This window comes from Acomys minous (assembly GCF_964271855.1).
Source record: "Acomys minous genome assembly, chromosome: 1".
Lineage (NCBI taxonomy): Eukaryota > Metazoa > Chordata > Mammalia > Rodentia > Muridae > Acomys > Acomys minous.
In genome coordinates this window covers 175,808,688-175,825,827 of record NC_140483.1, presented here as the reverse complement: position 1 = coordinate 175,825,827, position 17,140 = coordinate 175,808,688, and the positions used below count along the sequence as shown (strand labels likewise).

General features: G+C 42.5%; 1 protein-coding gene across 6 annotated transcripts in view; it reads right to left on the bottom strand.

Annotated features, from left to right (window-relative positions):
* The window catches only part of ADAMTSL1 (ADAMTS like 1), an 888,380-nt gene that overhangs the window by 365,874 nt on the left and 505,366 nt on the right, over positions 1 to 17,140 (bottom strand). For 3 of the 6 annotated variants that reach the window (XM_084779025.1, XM_084779026.1, XM_084779027.1), the window contains exons 1-2: positions 7,102 to 7,179; positions 6,607 to 6,809 (exon numbers count right to left, since the gene is read on the bottom strand). The exons of the other annotated variants lie outside the window; for them this stretch is intronic. In XM_084779025.1, the coding sequence (XP_084635151.1) occupies positions 6,607 to 6,672 (66 nt within the window). In that variant the 5' untranslated portion in view covers positions 6,673 to 6,809; positions 7,102 to 7,179. Of the gene's footprint in view, positions 1 to 6,606; positions 6,810 to 7,101; positions 7,180 to 17,140 lie in introns of those variants that run through there. 6 annotated transcript variants of the gene reach the window in all.

Here is a 17,140-nt window from a genome sequence, read left to right as displayed (position 1 = left end):
CTCTGCTTCTGCTCTGAGGTGTAAACTTTTCTCTCCACACATTATTGCCGTTGCTCTATCCGTGCCATGAGGTGAAACAACCCACCCCACAGAGTCTACGCTATGCCAGAGCCACGAACCAAAGCAACTTCTGACTATTAGCTGCCTCCAGGACTTTGCTATAGTGATGGGAAAGTGGTAGAGATTGCTCTAAGAAAAAGAAAAAGAAATCCAAGATAATCTGAGATCAGGTATACTCAGTAGGTATGTTTTGCCCTTTTTGCTGCTGTGCACAACCTTTCTTTGCCTTTGGGCGTCTGCTTCTCTTCTTCCTAGGTTGAATTTTTGATTTTCTGCTATCCCATCACAGGAGTAGCTGGGGTGTTACGTCTTGGATTTTGCTTCTCAGTGTCTTTTTTTTTAAATTGCCTTTGCCTTGCTTTGGATCTGTGTGCCTATACTTTGGTTGTCTAGTGCTATGCTGTAGAGATCTCAGGTGCCTTGTTACGGTCTTGCACTGCTTCCTTCATTTCTTACCAATCCTCTGTGCACCAATGGATTCTATGGTTGAGAAGCTGATCCATTTTTTTTTCTGGTGTCCTGGAGCACAGAAACCCTCCCAGCCACTCATCACATTCAGAGTATGCAGTAAATAACAAACTTTAAAGGTTAAGTCACCATTAAGATGATGTGGCATCTTCTTATTTTTCTTTTTCCATATAACAAATGGAAAGAGGTATTAGCGCTTACAAGTATGCACTAGAATGCATAAAATCTAAATTTGAAGCATATGTTATTTATAAAGGTTTTGAGCATTTAACACATTTCCACAAATTTTAGGATTTTCGCATAACAAAGACTATTTCCCGTATTTAAATGAACATTTACAGTGAAGGTTCCGAAGGTCTGGAGTCATCTAGAGACCTAGGCCACTTGGTAGCCTGGCTATCCTAAAAGTTTAACATTTTTGTGCTAGATTCTCTAATTTTGGTAAGCAGGAAAAAGCATGCTTCATTCTTGGAAGACCTGGAAGACCAGCTGTGAAGGGTCAGACCCAAAAGTTCCCTATGAGGCTCTTAGCCATACTGACCCAAACTCAAGAGAATAGCACGCCCTAGCTGTAGGGAAACCTGGGAGACCTAGCCCAGTGCCCAGTAGTAAAAAGAAATGGATGAATTAGTAACATTGGGTCAGTTAAAGTGAGAGTTTATAAAAACTGTGTTTGTGAAACTAGCTAATGCAAATACTGTGTTCTCCTTAGGACAAAGTTTGTCAAAGGAAACATACTTGAGAACTTAGTGGATTAAAAAAATACATGAAATATGCAAAGTGATTTTTTTTTTAGTTGACAACAGCAAAAGGAATTGCTGTTCAATTATTGTTCGCTGTGTGCCTACACACATCAAAGACAGAAACCCAAAGCAAGTGTCTTCTCTTTTGCATTTATTAAGTGCTTTTGACTTGGGCTGACTCAAAACAACAAGAGTGAAATGCTTTATACTGAAAGGGAATGTTTACAGTTTCCTCCTCTATTTGTAGGATTTCTTGCTGAGTCATTCTTAGTAACCTACTTGCTCACTCAGCCACATTTATTGAGATTCTGAGAGCTATAGGAGCAGTATACATTACCCATTAGCATGTTCCTCCACGGCTTTATAGGGCAGACAGAAATCCAAGTCAAATAAAAGAAATACAAAGACAGAAATAGATGTACAGTAAAACAAGAACAACAAAGCTACATGTAAATATTATAGACAAAGCAATGAATTATAATTTTAAAGCCTTCTGACACATGATTTGGTAGGATTATATAATGTGGCATTGGTAGGATTTGGGGTGGGGATATTCAAGCACCAGAAATTATGGCATTTCTTCTAAGAAAGCTTATGATTAATACTGAGATAAGATGTCTATTTCTTTGACCAAACTAGAGAATATTACTGCATATAAGAAATGGTCAATCCAATTTCGAATTTCTGGGCTTCTTGAAAATAAAATCAATGAAAGGTCCAAATTCACTGTAGCCCTGGTCAGCTTCTTGACATGGCCAGAAAAATTGAAACTAACTGGCTGGACTTTGCTCCAGCCAGCAAAGTCAAAACAAAGTGAGAACAGCTAAGCTTTATTTGATGTAGGTTTTAATCTTGGAGTTCGGGAATTGGGGAGATTTAGTCATTTATTTTTGAGCTCATGGAAAGAAGGGGTTGATAGCAACAGCTTACCCAGTTAGCAGGCTGGCTCCCCACACAGCTGTGCTGGCCTATTTCAATTAGGATCCTTTCAGACTTACATCACCTTGGTATGCCAGTCCTAAGCTGCCCATGAGCCAGTACTGCCAATCAGGCCAACATTCAACCACATGGTACAGTTTTATGATGTAGACAGAAAAATGACACGATTCTGTCTCATTCTGGTCAAAACACAAAGCTTGAAAGCAGCTTTCTGAAGAAAACGAGTAACAATAGCAAGTCTGGAACCAGACTCAGGCACGTTCTGCTGTGGTCATCTCAGTACATTCAACCAGGAGGTTATTCATGGGGACTCAAGGACCACCACGCTCAGTCACAATGAGATTCATGTCCTCATCCTGGGAAGAGGTCACTCTGAGGTCACTTGACTCATGGGACCTCAGAAAGCCGGGAGAGTACATTCGCTGAGGAAAGAGCAGAATGGAACTTAAATAATTGAACTCGAGAAAGTGTTAGTGCTGGAAGCTGAGAGATACACAAATTAAAAGCAGAACTGTCATTTGACCAGAGAAACCAGCCTGCACACATGAAGTCAGAGGAGAGAAACGGGGACTCAGGGCCACCCGGGATGGGACCCGTCAGTCCTCTTAGCCAGGCTCACAGGTAGGTCTCCTACCTGTTCTAAAGGGCATCATCTAGACGCTGTACAGGATGCAGGGATGCACACATATAAAGTTGCACAAACTCTTACTCTAACTTTAGAGATTAGGAATGAACTTGTGCCACAGCTAACACAGTAGATGGCTTTCCACATTCTTCACAGACATTTATGGAGGGCCCCAACATGATTAGCCATCATATAAAGGGACAGACATGTACTTATCTTGTAATCCCTCTTTTCTTTAAAAGTCTTTACTACCCGTAGACTCATCCAAGGGTAAACTTCCCCAGTATAACAGGTTCCTTCTGTGGTTCACTAGTGACCACTATTGGACGTTCCTCCCTCAGCTAATATGATGTGATAGACTGGTTCTCATGAAAGATGATGTAGGCAAAGCCCTTGACATCAAAATCACTAAAGACGGGAACCAAGAAGGCAAGAAATGTCACACAATCATAAAGAAAGTGATTTTTATAACACAGGCTATTATTCCTTATCAAATTGTGAGGAAGATCCTTAGCTTTGATTTAAAGATGGTATAGATATGAGAATTAAGAAAAAATAGATGGAGAGTGAGCAGTTACTTAGAAGGGCTTGCACATGCTCGCACACACACACACACACACACACACACACACACACACACACTTACTTCTGGAATTGGCCTCAATCTATTGTAATAAGGGACTTAACATTCATTCCACAGGCTAACAGTGCTTCTCACCATCCGAGATAGATTGATTCACTTAGATAATAGTGGAGCAAAGTGCCAGAGGAGCTGAACGGAATGGGCTATTGTGTTTGACTAGTTTCCATGTATAAATTAGTGTAGAGACGAAAAAGAAATTCAACAGAAAAACACATGTACTTTATTATAATTCCAAGTGTTACTCTTGCAACTCTCACAATAGCAGGGGAAGGACCTTACATTCACTTAAAAGGAACACAAAGCAAACTCAGGCTTGATTAAATGCGTCTCTGACAGGAAGAGATTCAAGTGTAGATGGACACAAGTGTCAATGGCCGGTCATGGGTCTTGGTGCATTTCTTTTGATCTAAATAATTGAGACAAAGGACAAAAGGGTGGGAAGAGTGGGAGGTTGGATAATATGTCTTAATATGACCTGAATAGCAAGATGAAACCTCTTGATCACTTTGTTGAGAAAAGAAGAAGTATATGGTGACACGGTTACCTTGCATTAAAATATGGACAGTAAGCCAGGATAGACACAAATCACACAAAGGCGACATTCTCTCAGTGATAGTGTTCTTGAAAAGGATTGTTGACAACAATAAAGTTCCATAAGATTCTGTATTTGGAGACATTCAAGAACCAAGTTCTAATACAGATTATTTAGCTGTCAATAAAACGAAGCTATTTTGACCAGGCAGGCAACAACTGGGCTTGCCACTATCCAGACAGGATATGCTTAGTGAATTCTAATACTAGACAGACTCTTGTAATATATGAAACAACTATAGAAATAACAAATCCTCAAATTCAATTTCTGTATCAAGCCTGAAAGTTGAGCTGATGATGTCACACTTCTGGTTCTAAGTCAACTACAGGTCAGGCTAAAGTTCACTTTCTCTTAAGCCAATAATTTATTTTGGCTACAAAGCTAAAGAAAGAAAGCATAAACACAACAAGTTACCATCATATCACACATACTGTAAAGGCCTTTATGATCTATAAAGCTTACATATCTCCAATGAACACTGTGTCTTTAATTCCTGAGCACTTGATATCCAGAGTATACAGTCCATATAAACTTGATTTCTCATCTGTAAAACAGGCTTAAAGTATCTGATTTACACGGCTATTGTGAGGAGTCACTAGATCCCTTTTTAAACTGCTAACCCAGTGGTTGACACCTTCACGTACACCCTGCATGACGGCCACCACAGTTCTTTCTTTTCTAGCATAATTTTCAAACTTGTAGTCACTTAAGCATAAGCATAAAATAAACCTGGGTGTGATTTCTTTCTAATTCCATTATACAGGTACTGTAATTCAAACATATGTTAAATCATTTTGAGATAGACATTTTTGTCAATGCCAGTCTAATTACTTGCTCAGATACCTGTACCTGTATGAATATTCAAGATATCCAAAGGGAACATAATGTATTTACCAAGTGAATAGAAAAATCAATCTGCTGCTGAATGAGAGTGTTGTTTAAGTATAATGAAATCATATTTCCACATGAAAATAGCATAGCCAGTAACATGAACTGGTAATTTGTTTTATGATGCAATTTAATGGGAGAATAACATACACTTTAAAAACAATCACAAAGAAGGAAAGATGAGACAAATTGATGATGTATGCAAGTCACACATCCCATATGGAAAAAATGAGACACCTTTCCCAAACTCCTTGCTCCACAGCCATAAAGCACACCTCACACACTGCTCGTTTTAGTCCTCGGTGTAACTAACACAGCCTATTCGTGCTCACACTTTAGTTTTCATTTAAATGTTCATGAACATTCAAACTATTTCTAATTGCGAAACAGTAGTCTACATTTTTAGCTGCAGCGATGCAATTGATTAAGATGTGCTATTATAAGAACTATTTCATTGCTGTCTGGTCCCTGCAGCCCGTTGACCTCCCCGGGGGGTGTTCCAAGTTGTGCCAAATGCTTAGCTTCCCCTTCATCAACATTCCAATGTCCATCAAGCTTGTCCAAACCAAAGCAGAACAAAATATTCCTTCCCACCTACAGAACAACACGTCCTATGCAATGGCTGTGCTTTTACCTTGGTTTCCCTTTCTCCCTTTCCTTCTGAAGACATGCTGGCATGCCATAGTTGTGACAGGAGAGCTAGAGTCACGTTTCTTTGGAATTGGTGTGTGCAAGTTTTGGAATCAAATCTTCAGATGAGGTTTGCTAAACTGCCTGCCCAGAACACTCTGGTTTAAAAGAAATGTGCATTGCTATTAATATTTTGAGTGTAGACTTTTTTTGGACAGTATATGTTCATTTTCTGCCCATAAAACCAAGTATGAGTCACAATGGAACATTTACTTTGAGTCAAAAAATGCAGTGTGTGCTGATGTGCAAGAGCTTTATCACTGTGACTGGTGACCAGGAGAAGAAGTCACCCGTCTCTGTTTGCCTTTAGAAGTAGATCTGAGATCAAAGACTTTAATCCACAGCTCCTGAATACTATCAGTAAATTGTGTCCACAAATGAGCATAGCAATTCTGGGCGATAATCTGGATTGACTGTAAACAGGGCTCTCGTTCGCTTTTTTTTTCCACCTGGCCCAGGAGTCCTTATGCATAAAGGAAAGTAATTCACACAAGGACTTGGGGAATGAGAAGCAAGCAAGCTCCTCACCCTATTCTCTAGAAAGCCCAAAACACCACAGTGAGTTTGATCTCAGGACATCTGTTCCCTAAATTCAACTCAAACACACACTGTTTATATAGTTCTCAGCACATGCTAACTGCAGTAGTACATCCTGAAGCTTAAGTCTCGGTATCAGTATCGTTAAGTATCTATCACTAATTTCAGTTAGTCTTTTATAGTTGATTTTTTTCTGGGAAAGTTGGGGTTAAAGTTCCCAAAAGAGTTGAGTTGTATTTTGTTTGTTGGGTTTTGTTAACCCTGCAAATTCTTTTACCTGAAGTTTGAAGATCGTACACACACACACACACACACACACACACACACACACACACACACACACACACACACGCACACACTCCTTCCAACAGCACCCAGACCAAGTGGCAATAGTAACGTATTGAAATGAAAAGGCATTTACCAGGAGTAGGAAAGCCAGAAAGAGCAGCGGTGTGCCAGGAGCTGCCCGACGACGGCAGCATTCCATGCTTGGATCTTTGCCGGAATCCGAATCGGACACTGAATAAGCTGCTAAATGCTCCTCTGCCCGCTGCTGTCACATCCAGTGCAGAGGCTCACACTCCAGCCCTGCCTATCAGCTTCCATCAGCCCCGCTCACATTTCCTGAGCGAGGGTGGGTGGGTGGATGGGTGGGGGGTAAGCTGAATGGAATCTCTCTAGAGCAGGCAGCCAGCCAATCAGACTCCTGCTAATCAGACATGCTGAATAACAAAGCGGTGGGGGGGGGGGGTGCAGAGAAAGTGAACAGTGTGAGCTGAAAAGAGGAAAGGGACGGAAAGGCAGGAAAGGCAGGGGAGTCGCGAGGAGCCTCAGCCCCTCACATCCTGAGGAGAGAGACGTGCAGAAGCAGAAGCGCCAAGCGCAAAGAGGAAGCGGGGCTACACTCTGAACCAACCTGGTTATTGCTCTGCGGGACGCGGTTCTGTTTGCCATTTGCCTGGGCTGGTGTCTGTTGCTCTGGAAAGTACAGTAGCTCCCTGTGATGGTGTATTGTTCCATTCAGGAGAGAAACTTAATCCCCGTCAATATAGAACATATGCTATAAAGGGACCAAGCCCTACTCAGGACTGAATGTGCCCTTTAAGTGTATTCGGTGCGAACACGCTCTTCCTCATCCATAAAGTGCTCTTTTATTTTCCCCTTTGAGTGTGGAAAAGAATACTGTAGATGGTTTTGAAAAGTCCTCACTAAACCCAGCAACGGCACTAGTTGTACTGTACTCAGGTCTTGGTTTGAAAATAAAGGGATGGCAAAGTCCTTCTTTGTGGAGTGGCAAGTTGAAATATCCAATATTTACGAGTTTTAAAGGCACAATTAGACACATTTAGAGCCCGTAGTTTAAAATGAACACTTGACAAAGACTTCAGGATGGAGATGCTCAAACATGGGGTGAAACAACTGCAAGGCAAGGGTTTTTGCTTCCTTGCCAACTCTTAACTATCTGATTTAGTTCACAACAGGAAAGAAGGGGGGAATTAACCCTCAGCTAACCCCACACCCTTTTTAAAGGACACCTGACTCAGACTTTGTCAGAGCTGCTATGATGCAAAAAAGGATGACTGAGGTACCACCTTTCCCATCAGGATGACGAGAGAGTGGGGCAGAAAAGGATGAGTGTGGTACCATCTCTTTCCCACCACGGTGACAAGAGGGTTGGGCAACAAAAGATGAGTGTTGTAACACCTTTTTCCTCATCACGGTGGAAAGGCCAGACAGGATGACCTCTGAGGTGCAAGCCAACTGTAGGAAGTACGAATGAAACAGTTTGAAGAGAATGAAACAGTAAGTACAGCCCCACAATTCCACAGGAATAGTGTTCGCCTTGCAGATTTGACAGCCCAGAAACATACAGTGGAAGAGGTAGAGGGCACTTAGATTTCATGATTAAAACCTGCCTCACTCTAGTAGGCGTGTGAACACAGGCAGGCCTGCCGTCCACACACCTGCTGGAGGCTTTGCGAAGAGGTGAAGAAGAGCAGGTTGCTCAGCTTTGGTTATTCCTTCCATGTGGTGTATCGATTAGCGAGGAGCTTTTTCAAAACCCCGCTTTCAGCCTGTTGTGAAAGTTTAGGGCATGTGAGGACTCACCTTGATCCTCCATAGTTTATGCTCAACTTGGAAAGTACACATCTATAAGCCCAAAGGGTCCTATTTTTGAAATAATACACATTTCCCTTTTAGAATGATTAGTTTTACTAATCTCTGAAAAAGGACAGAGTGCACACAAGTTAAGCAACACTTACAAGTAAATGCAGCTATGTCAGATAGGTACCTGAAGTCCTCGCCACAGTGAAGAAAGAGTGTGATGGACTGACTGAGATAAACTCTCAGTCCTAGACTGCGCCGCACCCCGTCCCCCACAGACACCCAGAGGAACATTCTGCTACAGGGTTTTCCAGATCTCCTGGGCTATTGGCTGAAGAGTTCTAGCTGCATCTACAAAGTGCAACAGCTCACTTAGCACAGCATTCTCCTTCTCCCCATGAACACTCACTCATTAGACAGTGTCAGAGTAGAAGAAAGGACAGGTATGGGAGAAGCAATACTGTGACACTGTGAGTAGCAAGATGCTATTTGTAGGGAAAGAACGTTGGCGTAATCCAAAAATACCACTCCTGCGCTAGTCCAGATTCTGCTCTTCGGAAATAGGCTTCTGGGTTTTGGTGTCATGTAGCATGATGGCTGCTGAGTTTTGCAAAAAGCCCCAGAATAACACAGTAGTATAGTCAGACTGTCAGTTGTGAGTCTAACCTGTGGAGGATGCCCATCCCAGCGTCTCAGGTGTGGTCACTAGGCTCACGGCATTTTCTTTCCTATGAGGAGTACCAAGAGACATGAGAAAAACCAACTGCTCACTCTATGGCTCATGTAGTACAAGGGAGATGCCAATGCTTAATGTAACTTAAAAAAAAAAAAGAACAAAATCAACTTGGGTTTGAGTCATTGGGGAAAGATGAACTAACAGATAATTTCTAAAGTTTCTGTGCTTTTGGAGACTTTGGGGGGTACATTGTGGAGCGGCTGTTCCTGTGGTTCAGGAAGTGTGAAATAAAGGCACAGAGGCAACCCGACAGGCGCTGGACCCAGAAGCAAGGTCTTCCAAGTTCAAATGCACTCATTTCATTCTTATATATACACACTTGAACCTAACTTATTTACACATGCGCAGATTCTGAGGTTGGCACTGGGTGGAGGGGGCTGGGGCGGACAAGGACACTTATGGCAACAGAGAAGGAGCCGAAATGGAGACGACCCGGGTTTCTCACGTATACCTGGCAGGGGAAAGTATCTTGTTTTAGTCCACAGCTTCTGTCTCCCAACTTTGTCACTTCTAAGAGGTTTTAAGGGCCAAGGGAAAAATAACATAAACCCTAGGTAATGTAGATCCTAGTTACGGCAGCTGGGGGAAAGACCACTTATGGCACTGAGCAGGGCGTTGGCCACGTTCCTTTTTTCCTCTTCAGGTATCTAAATTAAAGCCGTCTGCAAGTGTCTGTGCACAGCAGCCCTCAGAAGCTGTGGCAGCCGTCAGCCCGGTTCCCCGTTCCATGCACAATATATTAGGTGAAATGAAAGCAAAGCGGCAGCAAGAGCGAGTGTCAGGGCTGTCCGAAGCATCATTCCAAATGGTATGGATTTAACAATACTTAATTTAAAAAACACCAGCTTGGACAGCAGCAAGCTGTTAACAGTCAGTGTGCTTTATGGCAGGAAAGAGTGAGCTAAACTTTCGGAATTTCTCTCCCTGAGGAAAAAGCCTCACAGCTTTTGCTCCAGAGCCACCTGTCTGGTCCTTGAGGTTGGGCCTCTTTGCTTATCCGTGCAGTAGCAAAAATGATAGGGTCCGGACAGGGGTATTTCTGGAGAGTCTCAGGAAAAGGGGCTTTGAAGAGCCAGGTGAGAGCCCCGTGTCCTTCCCTTTGAGGTGTAGATGGCAGGATGGGAGCACGCCAGTCCTGTTTTTTTTTTCCCCATGTGGCTCTAGGGGAGGGGGTTGGTATTAGTGGATAAAAGAGAGTAAAGTGGTGGCAGAAGACTGAGACAGAGGCAGAGTGCCTTCCCAGGGGCAGGACCGGAATCTGAGCACAGGTTTCAACTCACCCAGTTACCCATTTCACACCAAAGCGCCTTCCTTGCAAGTTTCGAGTCACCTGTTGCAGAAACTCGTGAGATAGAGCATGGTTCTTATCTACAACAAGCAAGGAAGAGCTGCTGTTCTCATGCCATGAAGGGGCGCATTAAAGCTGTGCAGTATCAGGTGGGAAATTTGGAGAATCTAGCTCCGGACTGTTTGTCTTTTCCAAAGACCACTGTCTGACAGGCTGGCAGAATAATTGCTACATTTGTTGAGTCTTCGGTGTGGCCCCGGGCACAGCTGTAAGTACTTGATGTTTATTACTTACTGCAGTTCTTCTGTCAATCCTAAAGACAGATAACATCGATTAGCCTTATATAGATACCACTTAGGAGGCATTACCAACCAGACTGCTTTCCAACCAATGCCTTCCTGCTCTACAGAGGCCTCAAACTTCAAAATTACATTTCCCAGACTCCTTTGCAGCTAAAGAAACAGGCTCTAACTTAGATTTGCCCCCCTGTGAAAAATCTTCCATTAAACTCTAGAATGAAGACACTAAGGAAAGATCAAGTTTTGCTTTCACTGTTTATAGAAAGGGCCACAGATTGATATGGTTGCAAAGTAGTTGTTAACTTTTCACATCAAGAGACAGGTACGGGCCATTCATTTTATTAGCCAGATCAGAGAAAGTGGGCACAGTTTTGTCACCCTTTCATTTCCACCCCTTTTGTAGCCCCCTCCCCCATAACTTCCTGGCTGGGGGAGACCCAGCAGTTGCAATTGTGATATGTTTTTGAAAAGTAGACTGGGACCCCTCAGAAAGCTTATGTGGCAATCTTAGTCCTTGGAAACTCAAACTTTTATGCTATTGACTACCATACATCACATTTCATTTAAATTGCAGGAGTGAATTCCGTTCTCTACAAGAATGCTAACTGATCCATCCCCTGTGACAGCAGAGAGCCCTAAAGCACAGATGAGCTCACACACCTACAAAGAAGGAAAGGCTGCCTCCTGAGCTCATGAAATCTGTATCGACATGGTCTCCGTGTGGCACAGAGGGTTCTGGGAGTTCAGAATATGAGTGATCATGGCTGGTCTGAGGGCTTAGTGAGGACAGCCCAGAGAGAGAGTGAAGACAGACTATACAGAAACTTCCAGGAGATTTTAAAAGAGCAACTCGTGTGGCAACAAAAGACAGCAGGGGGTGCGACCATGTTTTACCCCGCTGCCATGCCAGCACAGGCTCCTTAGACAGCATGTCTTCAACTTCTTTCTCCACAATAGCCTTCTGATTCATATGCTTCTGGGGGAACTCGGATCTGATTTCCTCTGTCTCCTAATGTCTGAGGCACCAAGGGCGGCAGTTTACAACCTCCTCCCCAGTCTTGTAGACCTTAGCTGATACCTGGTCTCCGCATACTGTAGGCACATGGCTCACATGCTTGACACCAGCCTGGAGCAAAAACGAACACAGGGACTTCTGGGAAGGAAACAGCTGATTGGGGGACAAAACCGGTCTTCTAGGAAACAAATGGATGAAACCAGGTGCGTGCGTGTTTACTACTTTTGATTGATCTGAATATTTGCAGTGTCTTGCTCAGAGCCCTATTCAAAGGAAGCTCTCCCAATCTACAGATGCCTGGGCTTGTTTCCCCTGTCTCTCTGGCTCTTGTGTATGTGGGAATTTTAATGGACTTCTGCAGAAAAAAAATGATCATAATTTTGACTCTAATCACAGCACGTGACTTCTTCCCTAAAGCCACAAAATGAACCTCAGAAGCGATCGCTGGACTGAACTGAGAAGGTACAATTGTTCCTAACCCGTAAGCTTGGAGTCAGTGCCCTTCAGTGCTCCCGCAGCTGGAGTCGGGCAATGGATCTCAAACGTTTACTACTGATTGACACCCATAATGCTTGCTGCGCACCTACTGTGTGCAGGGCACAACTCAAGAGCCCTGAGAAGAGTGCGGCTGCTCTTTGTGGCTCCTTTTGACACAGAATGACTTATCCATGTAATTGCTGAGGTTTGAATTATGGTTGTAATATCCATATATTAAACCCAAGTGTAATATATAAATCCAAGGGCCTCGATGCTTAGTTCTGCACTATTTCCATGACATCATCTTCCACAGATAAAATAATTATACCAGAGCCAGACAATAAGGTGAAGGGCTGTTAACAGATTTATAGACAGCACAGAGTGAGCAGGATGGAAACACAAAGGCCAATTCCTCTGCGTGGCATTCAAGTACCTCCCTGATCGGCTTCCAGTGTAAGAGGGAAGACTGTTATCCTCCAGGCAGGCCTGCTTTGAAACCTCCTGTCACTCTGGTCCCAAGGCCTGCAGCTCCTGTGGACCTGCTCACCCCGTCCCTGTGGCAGAGGACTTCCATGCTACCACCGTTCTGCAGGTCCACGTGTAGTTCAACGTCACCTCCTCCATGAAGGCTTCCTCTAAGGCAGCAGCTCGCAGCCTTCCTAACGCTGCGGCCCTTTAATATGGTTCCTCATGTTGTGCTGACTGCCAACCATAAATTATTTCATCGCTACTTCCTATCTGTACGTTTGCTACTGCTATGAATCGTAAGGTAAATATCTGATACGCAGGTTGTCTGATCTATGACCCCAAAGTGGGTCGCCACCCACAGGTTGAGAACGGCTGCTCTAAGGCGTTTGTCCTTTGAGACGCTTCTTTTGGCCCTTAGCTTGATGAACTCTTTACTTTTTTAGATATCTGTAGATATTCTTTGGCCATCACTAGTGTGAGGCATTTTTCTGATAGAAAATATTTTCACTACTGATCTGTTTCAATATTGTTTTTGTAGGGTAGACATTTTAAACTTCTGGTTATTGTTATTTCTGATTTTTTTTTAACTCCATTTGGCTTTAAAGGCTCTCATTCCCCAAGTGATGGTATCTTTCTAGTTTCTAAATTGTAACTTTAGTTTTACTTGTCTACTCAGCTTCAGCAGCACACTGTAATTGTTTTCCTCTAACTCCCGAAACACTGATCACTCTTGTGGATAGATATTTTTGACAAACTTCCTTCTTGTGAGTGAAGTAACATATGTCCAAAGGGTGTGGGAGGGACAAAACAAACAAACAAACAAACAAACAAAAAAGGTCACCAGAGACATTGCAAAAGAAAAGATTGTCTCTGAAACTAAGAAAAATTATATATTGGATGTAAAATATAAATTTCAGCAAAGCTCCTAAATCATAGAAAATCAGAATGCTTTTCCTCAAAAATAGAATGGATTACTGGTCTTCATTATTTTCTGATTTTCTGTTGTATTTCCAAATTAATAAGTATATTAATTATTTCTATATAAAATTAAGATGACTTCACATGACCTTTGTAAATATTGTGGTGAGCTAGTAGAACCTGTTAAATAATGAAATGCTAATAAAAGAAACATTTTAATTTAAACTAATATGATTAGTTTATTTTTCAAGTTATTTGCTTTTTAAAAATGATAGAAATTATATATGCTTTTGATGTACAACAGAATGGTTTAAAATAAATATACACTGTAAAATAGATTTAATCAAGGTAATAATCATATGCATTATCTCCTATATTTAGGATTAGGTTTTTGTGATATATATATATATATATATATATATATATATATATATATATATATATATATATATTTTTTTTTTTTTTTTTTTTTTTTTTACAGACAGGACTTGGAATCAGTTTTTCCTTCTTGAAATTATGATCGTTCTTCTTAGCAAAGACTTTCATGAAGAAATTTGGAGTGACCAAGGACCATGTACAGACTGGACCTAGGCCCCCTACACTGATGTAACCAATGGGCAGTTTGGTCCTCATATGGGTACCTAGTAAGGGGAATGGGGGCTGACTCTGACATGGACTCTGCTGCCTGCTTTTCAATCACTTCCTCTGGTGGGGTTAGCTCACCAGGTCACAGGGGAAGAGGATCCACTAAGTCCTGATGTGACTTGATGTGCTGGGGTGGGTGGGTGTGTGCTCCTCCCCTCCGAGGAGTAGGAGGAAGGGAATAGGGGGAAAAGGGAGGGAGGGTGGGACTGGGAGGAGAAGAGGGTAGGGGCTATGACCAGAATGTAAAGTGAATAATAAAAATTTTTTAAAAAGAAAGAAATTTGAAGCTTGTAAGTATGACAAAAAGAAAAGCATAATAAGGCTACAACTCAGAGACTGGATAAAAGCCAACAAGAATAAAACATTCACCATGGATGCAGGTGTTTTCCGGGAAAAGATGGGGTGTGGTAGAGAAGCTCGGGTAAAAAAATCTTTGTCACATGTCCATTTCCTCCACATTAAAACCCAAATCTGTATTTTTCCGGTACAGGAATAAGCAGTGATAGGAAAAGTTGAGGCCAGGAGGAGCCATGCTCTTCCCATTCAGGCTGTGAGATCATAGCTAGTCACACAAGCTTTTGGGGAACAGCTGCTCAGGACACAGGTATCAACCTTGAGGATTCTTTTGTTTATAGGAAGCAGCCAGCAAGCATGATGTGTGACATAGGATCGCTCTCAGAAATTCTTTGGTGGGGCACATAGTGAGGCAAAATAAAGAGGGGCAAGCCCACTGTGTGCCGGTGAAGCTGTCTCATAGTCTGCCTTAAAGGAGTAAGAACATCCCCAACCAAATGGTCCTATACCTGGTGGTTGGTCACAGCTATTTTCCCCTTATGGCCCCCATCTTTTCCTTGTTGCCACTTTCTACTACTTGGGCCAAGACAGAAATGCCCTTGTCTCACTCCGAGTGGCCTTGTGAGAATGTTTTCTGTCACCATTGCCACATAGCTGCTTCTAACAGTTTGATTGTTAAGCCACTTTGTTAACCTGCACTTTCAGGGAAATCTTATTTTAAATAAGATGCCTATGGCAAAAGCATTGACTGTCTCTCAATATCTTTCTTCCTATTTTTGGAAACAAAGTCTGTGTGCATGGCCGCCCTGACTGTGTGGAGGGCTGTGTGTGTCCACGAGACCAAATGCTCACCAAGGTGATGGGAGAAGAGGAAGTGAGTGGATCAAAATACTGCCCACAAGAAGACAGCCACCCCTGCTTTATCCTTCCTGATTGTGTGGCTAGAATGGTGGTGGAAAGACCAGAACAGCCTTCTTGAACCACAAGAAGTAACACTGGGAAAAGAGACTTCAACTCCCGACACTATCCAATAGCTCAGTACACCTGGAATTCCTTCCTGCAGCCTTCACTGAGAGAAAAACGAGTGTTTGACACACAGGCTTCAAGCACATGAGTGGCAAAAGGATGCAAAAACTAAATAGGAGGGTAGAGCCAAATAAGTCACAGCCCCAGCCCATGTCATACTAGCCTTTTGCACAATAACTACAGTCTATAAATAAACAGCATAGTTAATTTCTAGTTTAGAAATGTATACCTAGGTACTCTTGAGATCTGAAAGTATCTAAGATAATTTTGTTCATCCTACTCAATAATATAAAAAAATCCCTGTGACAAATTCTAAGAATAGATGATAATGGTTGAATATGGAAAGTATGTCTTCACCAGGTTCGCACATTTCACTTTTTAGGCAAAGAGAACCATGTAACTCCCTGAGTTGCTCTCTCTCCTTCACTACTAGGAAGCTGAGAACAGCAGCTGAACTTGGAGTTTTTGTTCTCCTCAGTCCCCAGTTTTAAAGACTGGTCTTACCTTTTGTCTTCTGAGTGGTGCAGTTTGATATCCCATGTAGGTTGCTCAGTTTTTACATTGCAATTGTGTTCCAAACAACCTTTTCTGTTTCTTTGGGAAAAGGTGAGTTACAAACACCACCACTAACATACCACCACCACTAGCACCTCCACCACCAGCAGCACCAGCATCAGCACCACCATCAACGCCACCAGCATCAGCAGCAGCACCCCCAGCACCAGCAGCACAAGCAGCACCAGCAGCAACACCACCAGCAATAGCAGCACCACCAGCAACAACATCATCAACAACAACATCAACAACAACATCATCAACAACAAACAACAACAACAAGTCATAATTCTGATGGGGAAGCAGGTCTCAATGCCTACTTACTGTGACTGTTGAGTTACACAGTGAATTCTGGAGGCCAGGAAACTGTTCTCAGGGTGGTTAAGCTGAGTTTTGTTGTCTGTCCTAACTAACTTTCAAAGCTTTATATTTTTCCTTATATAAGTCAATTATTCCTTACGATCTACTTGATGAAAATAGTATTATTCAAGTAGAAAGGCTTATAGCCTCATCATCTAATTCTAAGTATCATACAATGACATTCTAGCTTCTTTTGCATACTTTTCACTAATCCAATATCTGCCTTAGCTGGAGTAATTTTCTCCTCCGCCCCCTGAAACAGGTGGCATAGAGACAGATGAGGAACACAGACAACCCACATCCTGACATTACACTGTATTGTATGTATCAGGTTCTGGTTGGCCTGGTGGCCTGCAGCCCTAAAGCTAATGAAGCTTGAGATGACAAACATGCTGTGTGTTTCTGGGAGCCTGGAAAAGATGGTCTGGGCACTAACTGCCATTATTACTGCCAAAAGATAAAATTATAAAACACTCCAACAGAGTCTTGAAGGCAGTAGATCTTGTCTGGTCCTTCTCACTTGGGACCCAGTTGATATCTACTGAAGTTATAAATTTAAAAGCATTAGCTTATAAGGTATCAAGTCTCTTCTCGGTAACCTGCTGTCCTTCCTCTGAGTGCCACCAGGTCTCCCCCTCCAGGGAACATGGTCAAATGTGAGGCACCAGAGTATGGGAGAAAGTCATATCCCACTCTCCACTCTACTGTGGAGACTGTTCTGACCATTGGCTAGATCTGGGTAGGGGTTTAAAGTTTACTGCCTGTAAT